A 17,919-nucleotide genomic window follows, 5' to 3' on the forward strand; every position below is an offset into this window, starting at 1 on the left:
GACCAGCTGCCAGCACTCAAAAGTGTTTGTATCCAAACAGTCAGTCCCAACACACTCAGGTGGCAATTTGTCTGTCCTGTTGACAAGCAGCCAGTTCACTTACACTGCTGTCATTTCGGATAATCAGGTTTTCCCCCTCCTCGGAGAGCAAGGCTGGCAGAGGAAGCAGATGCTGCCAGGCTAGCGCTGATCCCCGAGCTCAATTATGTCTGTTAGAAAACACTGTGATGATGGATGTCTGCTGCTCTTCCTCCTCTCTCTCTCCTCGTCATTTACATTTGGCAGTTGGCTAACTATATCCTAAAAGAGAATTCACTTAAAAATATTAAAACGTTCCTCTCTGTTATTGACAAAGGAGAGATGTAGATGTTGTTTGCTGCAGAATGATCTCCGGGCTGTAAAAAACACGACTAAAACAAATCAATGAGTTTCATGGTTTGTAAGATTCAAGATTCAAAAATCGTTATTGTCTATCCCATCATGATAGACGATTGGCTTAGATTTGGGGCTCACAAACAACATAAAAATCATACAGCCATGAAAGACTCAGAAAGTTATATTCACGCACAAACAGTCCCATCAATAAATAAGAATGTGTGTGCAAAGATGCATTCAACAGTGACAGTGTTTGGCCTTGTTCAAAATGGATATTTCAGTGGTAATGAAGGATGTTTTTGTTGGTTCTCTTCTTGGTCAAAGGTGCCAGCATGCAATGTCATGCCACCATACTTGTCTTCGAGTGATCGGCGAGGATGAAGACGATGGCAGTTGATCTAAGTGCCACAAATATCAAAAGTGCAAGCAGTGCAGTTGAATATATTTATTCGTGAAAATAAAAGATTTGACATGACGTCATGTAGCTGATATACATCAACTAAAATGAAGACTTCTCTCAATAAAGTGAAGTGAATCGTCAAATCATTGATATTACAAGCGATCAAAGCAACCTAATTCAACACAAGTGAAGCACAAACCATATCCAAATGGGGTTTAACGTCTCATGAAAACCACAAGTTCAATCTAATATAGAGAACACCACACACCAATAATTATACAACATAATTGAGGCATAATTGAGACACTTCCCCCACTCGTACTACAGCGGAGGAAGTGTTTAAATAGTATGATTTTTGCAAAAATGCAGTGTTTGGGTAGTAGTGAGCACACGGCTGGATCAATGAGGCTTGGATTACACTGCAGGAGTTGTGTGAGAGTTTGTGATCAGATCTTTGATACAGTTTTGCTGTTGTTAAACGTGGCCGAAATTGACTTAAATTCAGCAAGGATCCACTTTGTTTTCGCCCGTTCACCGTTCAAAACGATGATTTCTTCTAGAATTCTGGGTAACATGCGGTGAGTAATTGATGATACAATATTGGTCATTTTAGTGGTGGAGTGTTCCTTTAAGAACATGTGTAAAAATATGAAAATATATCTTCTTTGGCTTGTTACTGTTAGCACAGAAATGTAATGTAGTTGTAGTTCTCCATTTATCGAATGTCAAGGAGTTTTATATCGCCAAAAAAGAGACGATCTCCCTATTCTATAATTAGTTGGTGGCCATTTGCGGTCATGGAGTGCCCTCTGTTGGGTTTCAGACTGAACTGCAACGTGATGTTGAGTAATACTGTAGTTTCTATTCTCATATAACTGTATTATTTCTTTTGATTATGGACCACTTCGATGAAGGACTGATTCCACATTCACTTATATGTTAAAACATATGTCTGGTTAGTTAACTTTGTTTGACTGGTTTTACTTTGTTACATTTTGTAAATAACATGTATGGAATGAATTGGAATACAATGCCTCAGGCTGCTTCATTACAGTACAAAGTTAACTGGAAAATATTGTCCTTTTGTTTACAGAGTAATTCTGTGGACACACAATGTTCCCTTCATCACTCAATTAGCCAATAGCAGGCCTGCAGAGGTAATGCATCGGGGTTACATGCTGTTAGTCATACAGCTTCATGAACACTTTGGCTTGTGTCTAACATCACTCCCTATTTACTGTACATAACATCATATTTACTGTCTGCCGTTTGAATAAGTGGTTTAGTGTTACGATGTGGTAATAATCCCATGTGTGTTGTTGAATAAATGTCCCGTTTAATGAACTGAAAACAATCACTTCAATCCAAAGTTTACTACACAGCGCAGATACCTGGCGAATATGTTGTTCAGCCCGCCCTAAAGCATATCCTGCTTTATGATCTATTTGACTGTATATGGGACCATACATTATTAAGATGAACATTGACACTTTTTGCAAACAGAGGAGTTGCCCCCTGCTGACCACGAGAAAGAATGCAAGTTTAAGACACTTCTCCATTGGCTTTACTTTTCAGACCCGGATGTTGCCGCCTGGGACAAAGGTTTAGTTTCAATGACACAATTACTCATGACAAATGGAAGTTTGTTGAAATGTTTTTATATTTTCCTGTGGTGTTCAGTGTCTCTTATAAATTAACAAATGACAGGTAGTTAAGGAAATTTGAATGCTGGTATAGTGGACGACCCCATGCTGCCGTCTACTGGTTTGTGAACAAATACTGTAGGGACGCTTAATAAACATGTATGAAGAGGACAGCACACATAAAATACAACCACTCATGAAAACGAATTACTTGGCATACCTTCAGACACGGACATATTTGTATATAAATTAATCTTTTCAACTCACTCACATAGTACTTTCTTAAAATCACGTGGTGAGTCTAAAAGAGCATGTTTTTATTTTTTTCCTCCTCTTTTCTGACATTATTGCACAATGTTCCCCCTGCTTCCTGACCTCTGTCCTACGAGCTCGTGAGAACAACAGAGTAATCTACTTTTTATGCCGCATGTGCCCATTCCAGCCCTTTCGATAGCACAGTTCCATTTACTTGAGTAGGAGCGCTCCAGCGTGTTGAAACCGCTCCGACCAGCTTCCACTTCCTCTTCGCCGCTGTAGCAGCGCTGATGCGCGGTCATGTGACAGACGGCTCGTCGAGAGTGAGCAGAGCGCCGCTGCAGGAGGCGTCTCTTCACTGTCTGTCCGTACCTGGAGCAGAAGGTAAGAACTGTCAACCCGCGGTGCTCTGCCGGTGCTTCTGTCTTCTTTCTTCTAACCGCTACTGAAACGGAGCACCGACATATTGCACGAGAAACACTAACGGCTGCTGCAATGTGTGCCGACAGCAGAGGAACTGTTTTTCTCTCTTTTTAGCGAGAATAAGGGAACAACAAGTTATTGGTCGGATAATAGCTTGTTGTTGGCTCGAGACTTTTGATGGCGAAAGATTCCGAGCTTGAAAAAACAAGATGACACATTTTCTGTTTGTGAGTTTAGAGACAGATTTAGCTCAGTTTCAGGTTCGTGCTTTTTAAATGTCCTGGCTAAACTAGAAAGTGTTGCCATGCTTTAATGTTCAAAATATATTTCCATTGCTGCAGTACAGTTCCTGTCTCTTTAAGTGTTTTGTCAGACAAGACAATTGAACGCCTCATAACTCTGGTACGTTGTTGTTTATTTATGGTACTCTAGTGTCGGCAGATAGTGTTTATTTATGGTACTCTGTGCAGTGGCGGCTGGTGGAAAATTTTCTAGGTAGGGCCATCCTATTAATTTCAGCAAACATCCCAGTATGATTTAATGCAAAAATAATTGAAGTATCAAACACGCATTTAATACTTTGCAGTTAAATATTTAACATTTATTCCAACACGAAAAAAAGCTGTAAATAACACTTTGATAAACATGTCAGTACATCTTATTTTTGTCACCCTCACAGGGAATTCATTATAATATAATATATACACAGTATAATATATATCATATAATAATATAAAACACACGCATACATATATAGATATTTAGATATATACACAGTATATATCTATATATAAAATATAATATAACATGTTTATTTATTGAGATGCCCCTATGGACCTTGTTATAGGAGGTAAAGATCAGGAGAAGTAAACATGAAGTGTAATTATGAATACTGATGTTAAATTAAACTATGATGAGTTTTTACTGTTAATTTAACATCTCTATTACATGTTGATGCCTCCATGACCAAGTTAAGCAGATGAGACTGAGGACAGCTATGTAGAAGAAAAGATGTTCACTTTGTCTAATATGTAGCTTGACAGAGTTCTCATGTGTGTCCTGGTGTTCTCATGTTTCCTTACCTCCTCATCCCTCACTCCCGTAACTGCAAGCTGGATCTGTCCCCGTTGTTTTAAAAAGCTAAATAAATGATTAGCATGACGTCATCCAGCTAGCCAAACCTGTCTGGTGTACAGCTAGTACAGAAGCTTCGCATGTACTGCTTCCCTTTCCCGCGAGTCTGCTGTCTGATTGTGAGGTCAGGCTGATCTGATATCAGCTCTTTGGCTGCAGAATCTCCGCCAAAGTTCTCCTCTCCTCGGGTCTTGGAGGAGTGCTCGCGCTGGCGCTGGCGCTCGCCTGTAGAGACTTCTCCTGACGACAACGCGCAGCTAGGGGGGCCAGATCGTTCTGGCCCCACGCTGAATCTATTTGAGGGCGCTGATTGGCTCACTTGTATGTCACTCATTTATATCTTGAATCAGCAATTGGCTAAACTGCTTCATAGACCCGCCTCTTTTGGGCCAAAACGATTTGGCCCCCTAGCTCGCGTTCTCAGAGTGTCGTGCAGAGAGGACGAGCAGGAAAAGCATATATTTTGCGCAGATATCATATTTTACACATATTACTGGGTACATTCCATAGTTCAAACACACAAATATTGACAATTTGTATAATTTATTATTATTATAATTATTTATTTATTATTTATTATAGTATTTATTAAGCAACAATATAAATATAACAATGTTCTTATACAACCATAATCTCCCTTTACTTCTTTAAATGTAGTTGTCAAAGCCGCGCAGGAGCCGGATCCCAGATCAGAAAAAACGTAAAGAGGGATCTAAAGTTCTATTTGCTCCCTTTTTTCTTTTGTGGTCTGTGATCCGATCTGTGTCTCTGATCCGTGATCCGAACCGTGAGTTTTATGAGCCGTTGCACCACGAGTAAGATGATAAGTGTTGTTCTGATTAAGTCAAAAGTAAACAGGCAAGGTCATACATTCTACCTTTTTATTACGAACTGATTTTCATGTTTGAAGGGAACCATGTCTGTGGTGAAGCTGGAGGAGTGGCGACAGCGGATTCGTAAAGAACTGGACAACGCAGTGGCCTTCTGGCTCAAATACTCTCATGATACGACACATGGGTACTGTACCAAAACGTTACAACTCATAGCTTGCATGCTGAGCAGTTGTGTACAGCTGTTTGTACTGTGCATGCAGTTTGTGTTTCCTTGTGATAAACTTCCTGCTCTGTGTTTCAGAGGCTTCTTCACTTGTATCGGGAGGGATGGGAAGGTTTATGATGAGCTGAAGTATGTCTGGCTGCAGGGTAGACAGGTGAGTCTCTCTCATGATACTGGCAGTGCGGAACAGGTAATCCACTGCCTGATATGTGGTCATCAGATGTTAGGTGAATATATTTTGGCTTGTCTCTTTCACAGGTGTGGATGTATTGCCGCCTGTACCGAACCATGGAACGCTTCCGCAAGCCTGAAATTCTGGAAGCAGCAAAAGCCGGTGTGTGTGTTGGAATGTAAAGCTCTTAGCGTTAGCACAACTGAAGTGTCGAGAGAGAGTTTTCTGTTCTGTCTTTGGTTGAATCCTTGGTATTCTAGCAGTGGCTCTACTCTGAGCTCCTGCCGGATGTCTGAGCTGCCCATCCTATCTCTAAGGCTGAGCCCAGCCACCCTACAAAAGAAGCTCATTTCGGCCTCTTGTATCTGTAATCTCGTTCTTCCAGTCACAAACGAAAGCTCATGATTATAGGTGAAGGTTGGAATGTAAGAAGGACTGGTCCATCGAGAGCTTTGCCTTCTGGCTCAGCTCCCTCTTCACTATAGGTCTGGTACAATGCTTGCTTCACTGCACTCTCTGCTAATCATCATTATGGCATGTAACATGTCGTCACTGTTTGAAGGAACCGTTGGAGCTGCAAAAATGTCATCTTTATGGAAACTAAGAAACAAATCTGTCTCGGCCCAGTTTGGGATCATTGATGCGTTTTTCAAATCAATCACTGGGACAGCTTGTGAAAGAACAGCAAACACTGATCTTCCTTCATGTCATCACAATTCCAGCTGACCACTGTTCTCCAGCACGTGCGAGCATTACAGCTCTTAAAGGGGACATAACATGAAGAGCTGTCTTTGTCAATGTTTGTGCACATACGTTTGGGTGTCTGGAGTGCCTACCAACTGTGAAATAAGACATCATTGAAAATAATCAGGCTGCCTACGTCAGAAAACATGTGATTCAACAAGCCATTCAGATTTGCCTCCCCTTCCTATGTCACGTGCATGCTCATTAGCTTACCCCCCCCCCATATTAATGAGAAGGGATAGCTAAATGGTCGTTTCATTACAACATCAGCATGCAGCAGCAGCCACAGTAGTATCAAAGGGCACCAGTGGAACGTCTGCCTACAGAGTGCTGTACGAAAGTAAAGCTACATTTGTTCTATTCTATTGTGATATATTTAATGCCTATCAAAATGGCCTGTGTTGAACAATATGCATTCTATTACAATTATTTACTGACTTAACTATCTCTTTCATACATTTCCTCTGCTTGTTAGTGAGCTGGGATCTATTGTCTAGGACCTCCACAGTAGATGTACAATATACCACAGATGTATATGAGAGGCCTTGCCTTGTGTGTTTTGTTTTTTACATAAAAGCATGTAAATGTTTTCTAGTAAAAGCCCAATTATGAACCTAAGAAAATCAGCACAATACAGTATGTTCCCTTTAAAGTCATATCTGAACAAAGCTGAAGTGAACATTGTCAACTAATTGAACAGATAGATGAAGCCAACAATTTGACCTATTCATGTGTGTAAAAAAAGGGCTTTATACGTATTTCTCATGAATCATAACCTAATGTTATATTGTTCTGTTTGCGTCTTAGGGGGAGCTTTCCTGAGGAAGTTTGCTCGTGTCTCCAGCAGCAGCAGTGGCCAGTGGAAGTGTGCCTTCTGCTTAACAAGAGATGGTAAAGCACTCAAGATTCAGAGGACCATATTCAGTGAGTGTTTCTACATCATGGCCATGGATGAACTGAGCAGGGTCACTGGTGACAAGGACATGCAGGTACAAAGCAATAATCAAAACTATTTGTATACAATACATATGTTGGAAACTGCTGGTCCATGACAATGTTTCTGAAAGATGAATGTCCCAGGAGGTAGAGTGGCTCGTTCACAAATCACAGCCGGTTGATCCCTAGCTCTGTGTTGTGACTATAGTTGCCACATGTATTGTATTTGCACTATGCCCACTTTTTGCTGATTGTGCATCAACAGAAACAGACGTTGAAGCTCATCAAGCAATTGTAAAACTAGTTCCCCTATTTATTTTATTTTATTTTGCAACTCTGGATTGTGGTTCCCAGAAAATGGTCCCAAATCTATTTTGACATTGTCAGACAACAAAAGGCTCCCTATAGTGGGGTAACTGCTGACAAAAACTTAAAATTCTGATGATTCTGGATATTAAGGGAAGTAAAATATACTGCTTTGTATGCAAATGTGTTGTACTTTGTGGTCAATCTTCAGTTAGTTTTCAAATATAGTTTTTTTATTTTTTGTTTCCTCTACAAACTATTGGACCCCACAAATATTTAACACAATTGAGCCGTCAATATAATAACCTTTGCTGTAATAATAAAATGATGCATTACAGAGTCAGCATCAGTGACTCAGGTTTAGTAAAACGGAAGGTGAATGTGCCTGAACACGCTTGATCCTCCTACAACCGCCCTCACATTCCCACATGGTTACACCATCACTCTGATGCGCTTCTGCTCTGTCGTGTGTCACCAGCTGGAGGCTGAGCAGATGATGGAGCAGTTGATCTACTGGGTTCGGGTGGACTCGTCTGGCCTGGGCCGGCCCCAGCTTCCCGGAGACGTTCCCACCAACAGCATGGCGGTCCCCATGATGCTGCTGTGTCTGGTGGAACAGCTAACGGAAGGCCGGGGTCGGGAGGTTGCGCACAAGTACAGAGAGCTGGCCAGATGGTGTGTTCAGCAGATTCTACAACACATCCAGGTATGCCTCGTGATTGAAATGACCCAATAAAGTGGTGAGATTTAGGGCAGTTCAACGCTAACTTTTACAAGTAGGCATCAGCTTTTGGTTGCGAAAACTGAAAATATGATTGCCACCTTACATTTTCAGTAATTATTTAGTTGGGAAAGAGTTTGCAACACTGAGCTGGGTTTATGGTTAAATCACTTAAAATCTAGCATACTCTTGCTGCTCAAGATTACCAACCCTGCGTTTAATATGCTGAATATAACATTTCTTTTTTTCTTCTCTTGTAACTTGGTACAGAGAGACGGCACCGCTATTCTAGAGAGTGTATCACTGGAGGGAGCAGAGCTGCCAGGTTGCCAGGGCCGACTGCAGAACCCAGGTAAACACTGCACCGCCTGCTGACCAGTCAGCCAGACCTCAACATTTTCCAACGTGTCTTTGGTCTTCCCCCACATGTCGACCCGTGCTGACTCAGGCCATGCCCTGGAAGCGGGCTGGTTCCTGCTTCAGGTCAGTGCAGAGCAGGAGGACGAGGAGCTCCGGAGGACCGCCATCAACAAGTTTGTGGAGCTGCCTTATCAGGACGGCTGGGACAAAGAGCACGGCGGCCTCTTCTACTTCCTGGATGTGGATGGTCACTGCCCCACACAGGTTAACCAATCACCCATACACACAATGGTGTTTCGCTTTAGACAGTTGCAGCTTGTGATGGAAGATATTGTTTGCAGTTGTCTGATCACTGAGTTTTATAAAAAAAACATGAAATGAGGCTGTGTGCTGCTGCTTGTATGTTTGACCAGTTGGAGTGGAATATGAAGCTGTGGTGGCCCCACTGTGAGGCTCTCATCGCCTTCCTGATGGCCTACAGTCAGACCAAGAAGCCCGAGCTGCTGGATAGATTCTCTGAAGTTTACGAATACACCTTGAACCATGTGAGTTGTTGGCGCTGTAGCGTTTCATTACTTATGTCAAAATATAGTTCAACATTTTGATGAGCATTTTTGACCTGGAGACCAGGTGTATATATACCCGGGTATATCATTTATAAAAATATGTTTCCCATTATCTTATTTTCTCATTGCACAGCTCCTGTCTTCCTCAGTTGCTCTGCTTCCAGTGCAGCTTGTTTTAAGTAGAGCTTTTAGCCAATCAGATTTCACCTCTGTGTCTCTAGGTAAGAACAGAGGCAGATGCCTGCAGACTCTCAAGTGAATCCATGTGCAGTTTAAGTGAATGGGGACGATATTGTTGATTGTCATCGTCTCAACCAATCAGATCTTTAGTTTGACATGTTGGGCGTATTCTTTGACGTGTCAGCACCTGCTAGCCGGCCTATAATGACGTCAGCATTATGTGCAGCTCAGTGTCCATGTGTAGCTCTGCCGTGAGGTGCAGTGTGCTGTGATTGCTGTGAGTGTGCTGTGAGCACGTGACAATCGTGAAACGAAACTTAACAGCAGAGGCTGTCGGGTAGTGAATCACATCACGTGATGCAGCTCAGCCAATCAAATATGGGCATTCTGATTGAGTGAGATGTTCCACACACCATGACACAGGGGGCTGAGACGAGGAAAGACTGCAGAGCAGTACGGTCAACATTCAAGTTGTGAAAGTAAAATCATATGATCATGTCTTTGGGTTGCGGCTTGTCATTAAGGAATGACGGTGGATCCCACAGCCAGACCAGCTGAGAACATTATATTTTCCTGAATTTAGAACGTCATGTGAAATAACTTCTCTGACTCATGTAATTATTCTCCTGCTCTTCGTTCTCTCTCCTCGTCTCTCCCCCGTGTCATATGTGTACATCTCACTCGAATCAGGAAACTTGTGAGAATATCCATATTTGATTGGCTGAGCTGCATCACGTGGTGTGTTTCCTGAACAAGCTGCGTCGGTTCAAATGGATCAATTATCGATCAGTTTTAGGTCCTGGGTCCAACGGCGTCTGGATCTGGACCATGGTCTGCCTATTAGAGACCCCTGCCTTAAGTCATTGCGTTCCTGCGATGCAAAAGACCAAAAGGAGTTTTTCAGGTTTTAGCTGAGACACTGCACAAAAGAGCTGGTTGGCTGAAGTACTTCCAGCAAATAACCCCCTCCTGAAACTACAAATTTCAGTTTTGTGGCCAGACTATAGCTAGGCTAGCTGTTTCCCTCTGCTCTTCATGCTAAGCTAGGCTAACCACATCCTTACTACTGTTCCACTTTAGCCCAAGCGCCCCCTTTTTTGGGGGCTGTAGAGAAAGTTTAGCATATACCGTTGGAAGAAATGCATTTATCACAAACGAATATAATGATGTTGCACATCAGATTAAACAGCAGAACCTGGGGTACAAGAATATGTAAGCTGTTTTTACATGCTCAAAAAACAACTCAAACAACAACTAAATGAATTACCAAATATCAAAATCCATATATCGCCACCTAGTCAACCCACTCGCCATATTTCTGGCTCTACCGCTGTGGTATTTTATGCAATACGCACACACAATATCTCAAAAGAAAGCAGACATTCCACAGATTCCAGACATATATCAAATCCAGCTACAACAAAGCATCAGCAAGATATGAGCCAAAGAACACCAACAACGGAAATCGCTTCATCCAGCATGTCTCACAGGACGGCGCCCTGCTGATTCTGATTGGCTAATAGTGCTGTTAATCTCATTTTGGTCGGTATAGCTAAATTCTATAAGCTCTAACGCTTCAAATGAGGTGTCAAATACTGAAATCAACCAATGGGTTGCTGAGATAGAGACCTGCGTACTCACAGTGGGCTGACATCCAGAAAAACTCCAGTATGCAGAGAGACTCGGAGAGGATTCTGGCTTTCAAAATAAAGCCCAAACTGCTGTATTTGGATGAATTGAACACCATTAGTGATATACAAGTGAAATATATAGTTTGGTACATGAGAAAATTCAAATGGCACAGATGGTGCCAAATTGACCATTTTGGCGACCTCGCCTGAACCCTCTGCACTTAAAGCTCTCTAATTTTGTTCTGCTTCACTTTATCAAAGTCAAACTTTGCAGAGAGACTGTTCACATATTGTGCTATGATTTGGGAGAGGTTTAGACCTGCAGCTGCATCATTCCAAAGAAATAATAATCCTGTAAGTGCTTCTTTTTTTTTTTTTAGGCGAACCTGAAATTTTTCAATTTGAGCTGTGTGCCATCTTCATTTACTGTTAACCAGTAACATATATATATATATATATATATATATATATATATATATATATATATATATATATATATATATATATATATATATATATATATATATATATATATACTGATATTTACACATGTGATCAAATCTCACAAGTGCTCCCTTTACTATAACACCAAAATTATTCAAATAGACCTTGTGGTTGCAGAGATATACTCTTTTTAGTATGGGTATGCAATTTTCGAGCAGAGGCCTAAAAAATAGGTCCGTTTTTAACAGGTTTTAACACACAGATGAGATTTGAGATCCATCTCAACATCTTTCTCAGAAAGAAGATTTTTGAAATATTCCTTTAACCATCCACAGTTGTGCAAACCAGCTCATTAACATTTACCAATTATTACCAATTACCATTTTAACCATAAATTATAAATGTAGCACATGAAAGCCCTTCAGCAGATTTGAAGTTGTGTCATGTTTGGGTTGTATCCACATGGTTTAATGCACTCATTGTAAGCCGCTTCGGATGAAAGCATCAGCGAAATAAATTCGATGCAAATTACGTAACATTGAAAATCACATGTGCTTTATGTGGATGACTCCACAGAGATGAAAGCGTTTGAAGCTTGTCGAATGTTTTGTGAATATATAGAGTACATGCACCATAGGCCTGATAATCGTGTATGTGTGCCTGATTCTGTGCAGTTTCCTGATCCTAAGAGTGGCGAGTGGTTTGGCTATTTGACTCAAGAAGGGAAAGTGGCCCTGGATTTTAAGGGAGGCCCCTTTAAAGGTAAGAACATAAGTGACATTTATCGAACTTCACACAGCTACCTCTGGAGACACTAAAGGCTTCATACTGTACACCTGGCAACACATACTAATGGGGAAAATGCTTTAATTCCCCTGTAAGGCCTTCATCGTCTCTGTTTATGCTGTGCTTTCGTGATGCATAAGTATTACCAAACAGACAAACTAGTTGCCACACGGTGAACTAGTTTGAACGGTGAACTAGCGGGAAGCTGCCCCGGGCCTGGGGCAGCTTCCCGCTCTACCTGTTCAGTAAGATAATCGTATTTCTCTCCTCTTCCTCAGGGTTCTTCCATGTGCCTCGCTGCCTGTACATGTGCGAGCGAATGCTGGATGATCTTCTGGCGAACAAGGACTGAACACTCTGACGTCAATGTTGTAGTGACGGGATTGAATCTGATTTGTCTGTTCACTAAATCAAACTACAATAATCAGTTTTTAACAGATAATTGCACTCCTTTTCAAATAATGTGGGATACATTTCTTGGTCGAATTACACCCGTCTGACGTCTTGTTTTTAAGCGACTGAGAAGATCTCCCACCATTGAGTTTGTTTTAACGTTCTTCTCGTAATTACTTTTGTGAGCTGAGTCCTCCCTCATCATACATACTAAAACATAAACACCAAAAGAAATGTTTTATGTTTTAGGAAAATGTGTGTTTACATCCTATTCATTCCAGTTCATACAGCTAATGTAGCAACTGTGCTACAAGCATGATATTCTAACAAACGGATGATCCATAATGTATGTTAGAGAAAGATTTAAGCTACAGTAGCTTAGTGCTGATCACATGCTTCTAATCTGTTCACAGGCCAATAAATGCATTCTAAATTGAGTTAATTCATAATGTGACATAATAAATTTGGTTAATGCAAATCATTTTTATTTAATTATTTTGTAATTAGACAGTTAATGATGTTGGAGTTTCAGATATGACGGTTGTTTGATGGACATTTTGTGACGGTAGCGTTCCAGAATTAGACTGTAAAGACGCTATGTTCCACCAAATATATTACACAGTACACAATCAGTTAACGAGAGTCGTTTTTTTTTTGTATTTTCATCACTTTGTAAAGTAGATGTGACCAACTTTCCATCTAACTGTTGCATCTTTACACATCCAGCATGAAGCAATGTTTTTGGGGGTCATGTTAATGTCCAGCTCGTGAGAAAGAAGTCTGTCTCTTTAGCTGCTAAACGCTCCACTGTGTCCACCAGCTAGTCTCTACCTGTGTCTGTCCTGTTTGCTTTGGAGCGGGTAGTGTACAGAGGCTTTACCAGAGCTTTCCCCCTAGAAACAGCTGCTGCTGGAAAAGAGGCTGATGAGAGTGATGAATGTGAACCGAAACACTTAACACATCTACAGGTCGTTGCTGTCATTTCCTTTCCTAAGTGGTATGTCTAGCGTTCTATTGTTTAAAATAATATTAAATAAAAATAGATTGAAATATGTACTGTATAGAGTTGTGTGATTACTGTATATATATATTAGGGGTGTAACGGTACGCGTATTCGTATTGAACTGTTCGGTACGAGGCTCACGGTTCGGTACGCATGACGAACCGAATAAGTTTGAAAAAAAAAAAGAAATGTTTTATTTTTTTTTAAAACCTTTATTTAACCAGGTAGTCCCATTGAGATTAAAAATCTCTTGCAAGATGTAAGTAACAATACAAGATGTAAGTAACAATACTACATAACATTAAGGAGCAGTTTTAGTTATTTATGCTTATGTGTTGCTAAGAAGACACCCCAGAAGACGGGTCACTCAGGTATAGTTCCATCATTGTTCAAAGTCAAAGAATAACTTCATGATGTTAGTTGTAATGAATCAATATATTTTAAAATCAAGTACATTTCTCTGGCATTTATAGTTTTCTACTGTACCGAAACATACCGAACCGTGGCTCCACTGTATCGTACCGAACCCAACCTTGAATTTTATATATATATATATACATACTACTGCTGGGCAAGTTAACGTGTTCATTTCGCATTAACGCATCATTAATTAATGCCGACAATTATTTTATCACGCGTTAACGCATTTTTTAAATAAAAAAACAAAAATGAAATAATAATTTTAAACTGAAAGACAAGAGACAATGCATATACATAACAAGAGGATGACAATAACAGTGGGATAAAAGCCAGCAAACATCCTGCCGTGGCATGTTTATCGTTTTGTATTAGAGATATGATGTCCCTTCAGGGTTGCCGTAGAGAAAAGGCGTCTTCCGCTGCTCTCCCTGGAGACAAGTGGGTGGACATCACTGCGGTAAAGTCAGCAGACACTCAGATCTCCGTGGTCAACTCAGCAGACACTTACATGTTAGTGCACCTATATGATGAAACTTACGGAAAACGCATTTAAACGGCACAGATCCGGAGCAAGCGAAGGACTTTGAAAGTTAGCGGAAACATTAACGTGAGACAACATCCGGTTTCTTCAGACGAACATCCGGTTTTCAGAATAAGATGCCAACAAAATATGAATTCTATTCACATTAAGTATGAAACATGCTACCTGCATCTCGTGAACCAAATGTTATTGCACTTTTGTTCATATAGCAGTACTTTTAAAATAAAAGTGTGCAATACACTACTTTTGAATTCATCATTGAACTTTGCCATAACAATGCGATTAATATATTATTAATATATTAATATAATATATAATATTTAATCGCGATTAATCGCATGGATTGTTTGCGATTATCGCGATTAAATATTTTAATCGTTGCCCAGCACTAATATATATATATATATATATATATATATATATATATATATATATATATATATATATATATATATATATATATATATATATATATTTATATATGTGTGTTCAGTGAAATTGAAAAAGGGATTGTCACTATTTGCAGATGATGGACCAATTTGGAAGAGGGGAAGAAATGTGGAAGTCATAGTAAACAAACTGCAGAGAGACATTTTGAAGGGAGAAGAGTGGTCATATAAATGGGGTTTTAAATTCTCATTAGATAAGACAAAGACAATGTTCTTTACAAGGAGACAAATTGGTAGTGAAGTAAAACTAGAACTATATAATCATGAATTGGAGAGAGTAAAACACTTTAAATATTTAGGTTTGTGGTTTGACAAAAGGATCACATGGGCTGTACATATTAATAAAGTAAAGAATTAATGTAAAAAAGCATTAAATATAATGAGGTGTTTGATGGGAAGTGAATGGGGGGCAGATATAACTGCTTTGAAAGCCATATACAGTGGATTAATTAGGTCTATATTAGATTATGGGTGTGTGGTGTATGGATCAGCAGCAAGCACATCTCTTAAAAAACTGGATATTATTCAATATCAGGCAATAAGAATATGGACCGGTGTCTTTAAAACGACTCCAACGGCTGCATTACAGGTGGAAATGGGTGAAATGCCGCTAGAACTGAAGAACCCATAGCATTGAGCTGTTGGGCAAATCTACAGGGACACAGTGAAGAACATCCAACACAAGAAACGTTAGAACCTTGCTGGGAAAAGGAGATGAGGGAGACAAGAAGCTTTGGCTGGACAGTAGCACAGAAAGCAACAGAACTTGGCATAGCTAAATTCAACTTCAGTCCAACAGTCCCATTACCAGCAATAGCACCGTGGATACTTTCTAATGCAACAGTAGACTTTACGTTATTAAAAAAGAAGAACAAGGGTAGAGCGGATCATTTCAATTGGCATACAATACAGGCACATATCGACAGTTACCAGTTATATCCAGGTTTTTACAGATGCATCAAAGAATTTAGGAAACAAGGTAGGAGTAGCATTTATTGTCCCAGAATTTTATATTAAAACAGGTAAAATGATCACAGAGGGACTATCAGTGTACACAGGGGAAATGCTGGTAATAATGTCCGCACTACAGTGGATCGAGGACACAAGACCATTGAGGGCAATCATTTGTTCAGACTCAAGCTCATCATTAGCCATCTTACAGAACAGCCATTCATACAGTAGACCAGACATCCTTATAGAAATACAACAAACATGATACAGAATTCAAATGATGGGTCTGACAGTCATATTCCTATGGGTACCAGCACATATTGGGGTCATAGGAAATGAAATGGCAGCTAAAGCTGCAAAAGAGACCACAAGAAATAGCTGTATTAATGTTGCAATCAGAAAAATTAAACAGAGGTTGAAGGAAAGGTGGCAGAAGCAATGGGAAGAAGACAGGAAAGGACAATGTTTTTACCGAGTTCAGAGGAAAGTGGGAGAAATGAGATGTGCAGGAAGGAACAGGAGAGAGGAAGCGGTGATATCAAGGCTTAGATTTGGACATACAGGCCTAAATGGTATGCTTAAAAAAATAGGTAAACATGAAACAGGGAAATGCGACTATTGTGAGCAAGAGGAAACAATAGAGCATGTAGTTGTACAATGTCAGAAATATGAGCAGGACAGAGGGCAGCTGATTGGAGATCTCGGCAAGATGATGGTACGGTTGGATATCGTGGATATTCTGCAAAATAACTCAAAAAGTGAGTGTTATCAAGTATTATTTCAATATCTTAGACTAATTAATATTATTGAGAAAATATGAGCTCGTTGTTTTGTTTTGTTTCTTTTTTCTTTTGAATTAAAATGTTTATATAAGTAGCCAATTAGACATCCTGATCCACACTCCATACCAGTTGGTGGCGGTAATGCACTAATTCATTGTTTGCCAACCGCCAATAAACCTCAAACAAGAAGAAGAAGAAGACCCATGTAACAAACAGGAAGCCTGATGTAACGGATGCGGAAAGAACGGAAAGCGAGAAGTGACATGTTTGATGATACATGCGATTAAATCAGTGATTTGTTTAGTCTGACTTACCATATATATATCTATATATATTTAGGGAGGATATAACGACGTGAATACGTAGCGTTAGCGTGCCTTTTTCTCTTCTGGGCTTTGGTGTAAACACATCTGACCAACGTTAACATGTTCTGTCTGCCTCGAGATTCATGAATCTCATGAAACGGATGTTTTAGTTACGCTGACTGACTGGACGCGAAAACTACAAGGGACGTTTCACGAGTCATGTATCCCGCAATGACGGAAAGGGGTCCGGTTCACAGGTAACGTTGGATGTATACCAAAGTTGAATGCGTTTGATCTCATCCCGTTTACAATGAAGGGCACGTAACGTTCATTAAAGCGAATTACAAGAACCGTGGACCGTTGTAGGATCGTGATGAAACAGTGCTAACATCATGGCAAAGAGTATAATACCAATAGCAGCCACAAATGACAGGAATACTTCTGATTATAATTGTAATGCTTAAATGAGTAATTGAACATTTTGTGAAATAAAGTTGTTTGAGTCAGGACAGGGTTTGAGTAGGTTATCAGCCTGCCAGTCTTTATGCTAAGCTAGTCTAACCATGTTCTGTACAAACACAGCGTCATGAAACAAGGGGCGTTCACATGTTGTATTTCAACCTTTTTATCCAAGGTGCTTGGGAAGATGCGTGCCTGCTGTTAATATTAAGTTGCGGTAATTTAGCATTAGAAGCCTCATTGACTAAACAGAGTCCAAACAAAGAAAAATGGATTTCCAGAACTGTTAATCCCTCACAGTAACTTTACTGCTCAAATACAGAATAAAGTAAATATAATAGACTGTGGAGCATACCACAAAGCTCTGGGTGGCCCTTTACTAAAATGATGAACTTCACTACATTTACTGTAGACTAGTATTAACCAGGCGGCAACCTCCAGTTCTGCCGAGTGAAGCCAATGCAAAAGAGTCTCCAAACTTGCA

The 17,919-nt window shown here is 40.1% G+C and overlaps 2 protein-coding genes across 3 annotated transcripts in view; both read left to right on the forward strand.

Annotated features, from left to right (window-relative positions):
• Positions 1-2,988: 2,988 nt before the first annotated feature.
• On the forward strand, positions 2,989-13,557 carry renbp (renin binding protein). 2 transcript variants are annotated; one of them, XR_013772210.1, is made up of 12 exons: positions 2,989-3,057; positions 5,141-5,247; positions 5,365-5,440; positions 5,545-5,620; positions 7,010-7,191; positions 7,923-8,150; positions 8,436-8,517; positions 8,614-8,789; positions 8,939-9,070; positions 12,021-12,108; positions 12,411-12,715; positions 12,757-13,557. XR_013772210.1 is itself a non-coding variant. In XM_079274327.1 (11 exons), exons 2-11 carry the CDS (start codon positions 5,147-5,149, stop codon positions 12,482-12,484), a joined length of 1,215 nt encoding a protein of 404 aa, XP_079130453.1. In that variant the 5' UTR covers positions 2,989-3,057; positions 5,141-5,146; the 3' UTR covers positions 12,485-13,557. The 2 variants fall into 2 exon arrangements, 1 of the variants encoding a protein (XP_079130453.1); XM_079274327.1 differs by having other exon boundaries at positions 12,411-13,557.
• Positions 13,558-17,165: 3,608 nt separating this feature from the next.
• Positions 17,166-17,919, forward strand: part of lrif1 (ligand dependent nuclear receptor interacting factor 1) — a 16,345-nt gene continuing 15,591 nt past the window's right edge. The window contains exon 1 of the mRNA XM_079273467.1: positions 17,166-17,233. Within this exon, the coding sequence (XP_079129593.1) occupies positions 17,196-17,233 (38 nt within the window). The 5' untranslated portion in view covers positions 17,166-17,195. The remainder of the gene's footprint in view (positions 17,234-17,919) is intronic.

The sequence above is a fragment of the Melanostigma gelatinosum genome (genome assembly GCF_949748355.1).
Source record: "Melanostigma gelatinosum genome assembly, chromosome: 8".
In the NCBI taxonomy this organism is placed as follows: Eukaryota; Metazoa; Chordata; class Actinopteri; order Perciformes; family Zoarcidae; genus Melanostigma; species Melanostigma gelatinosum.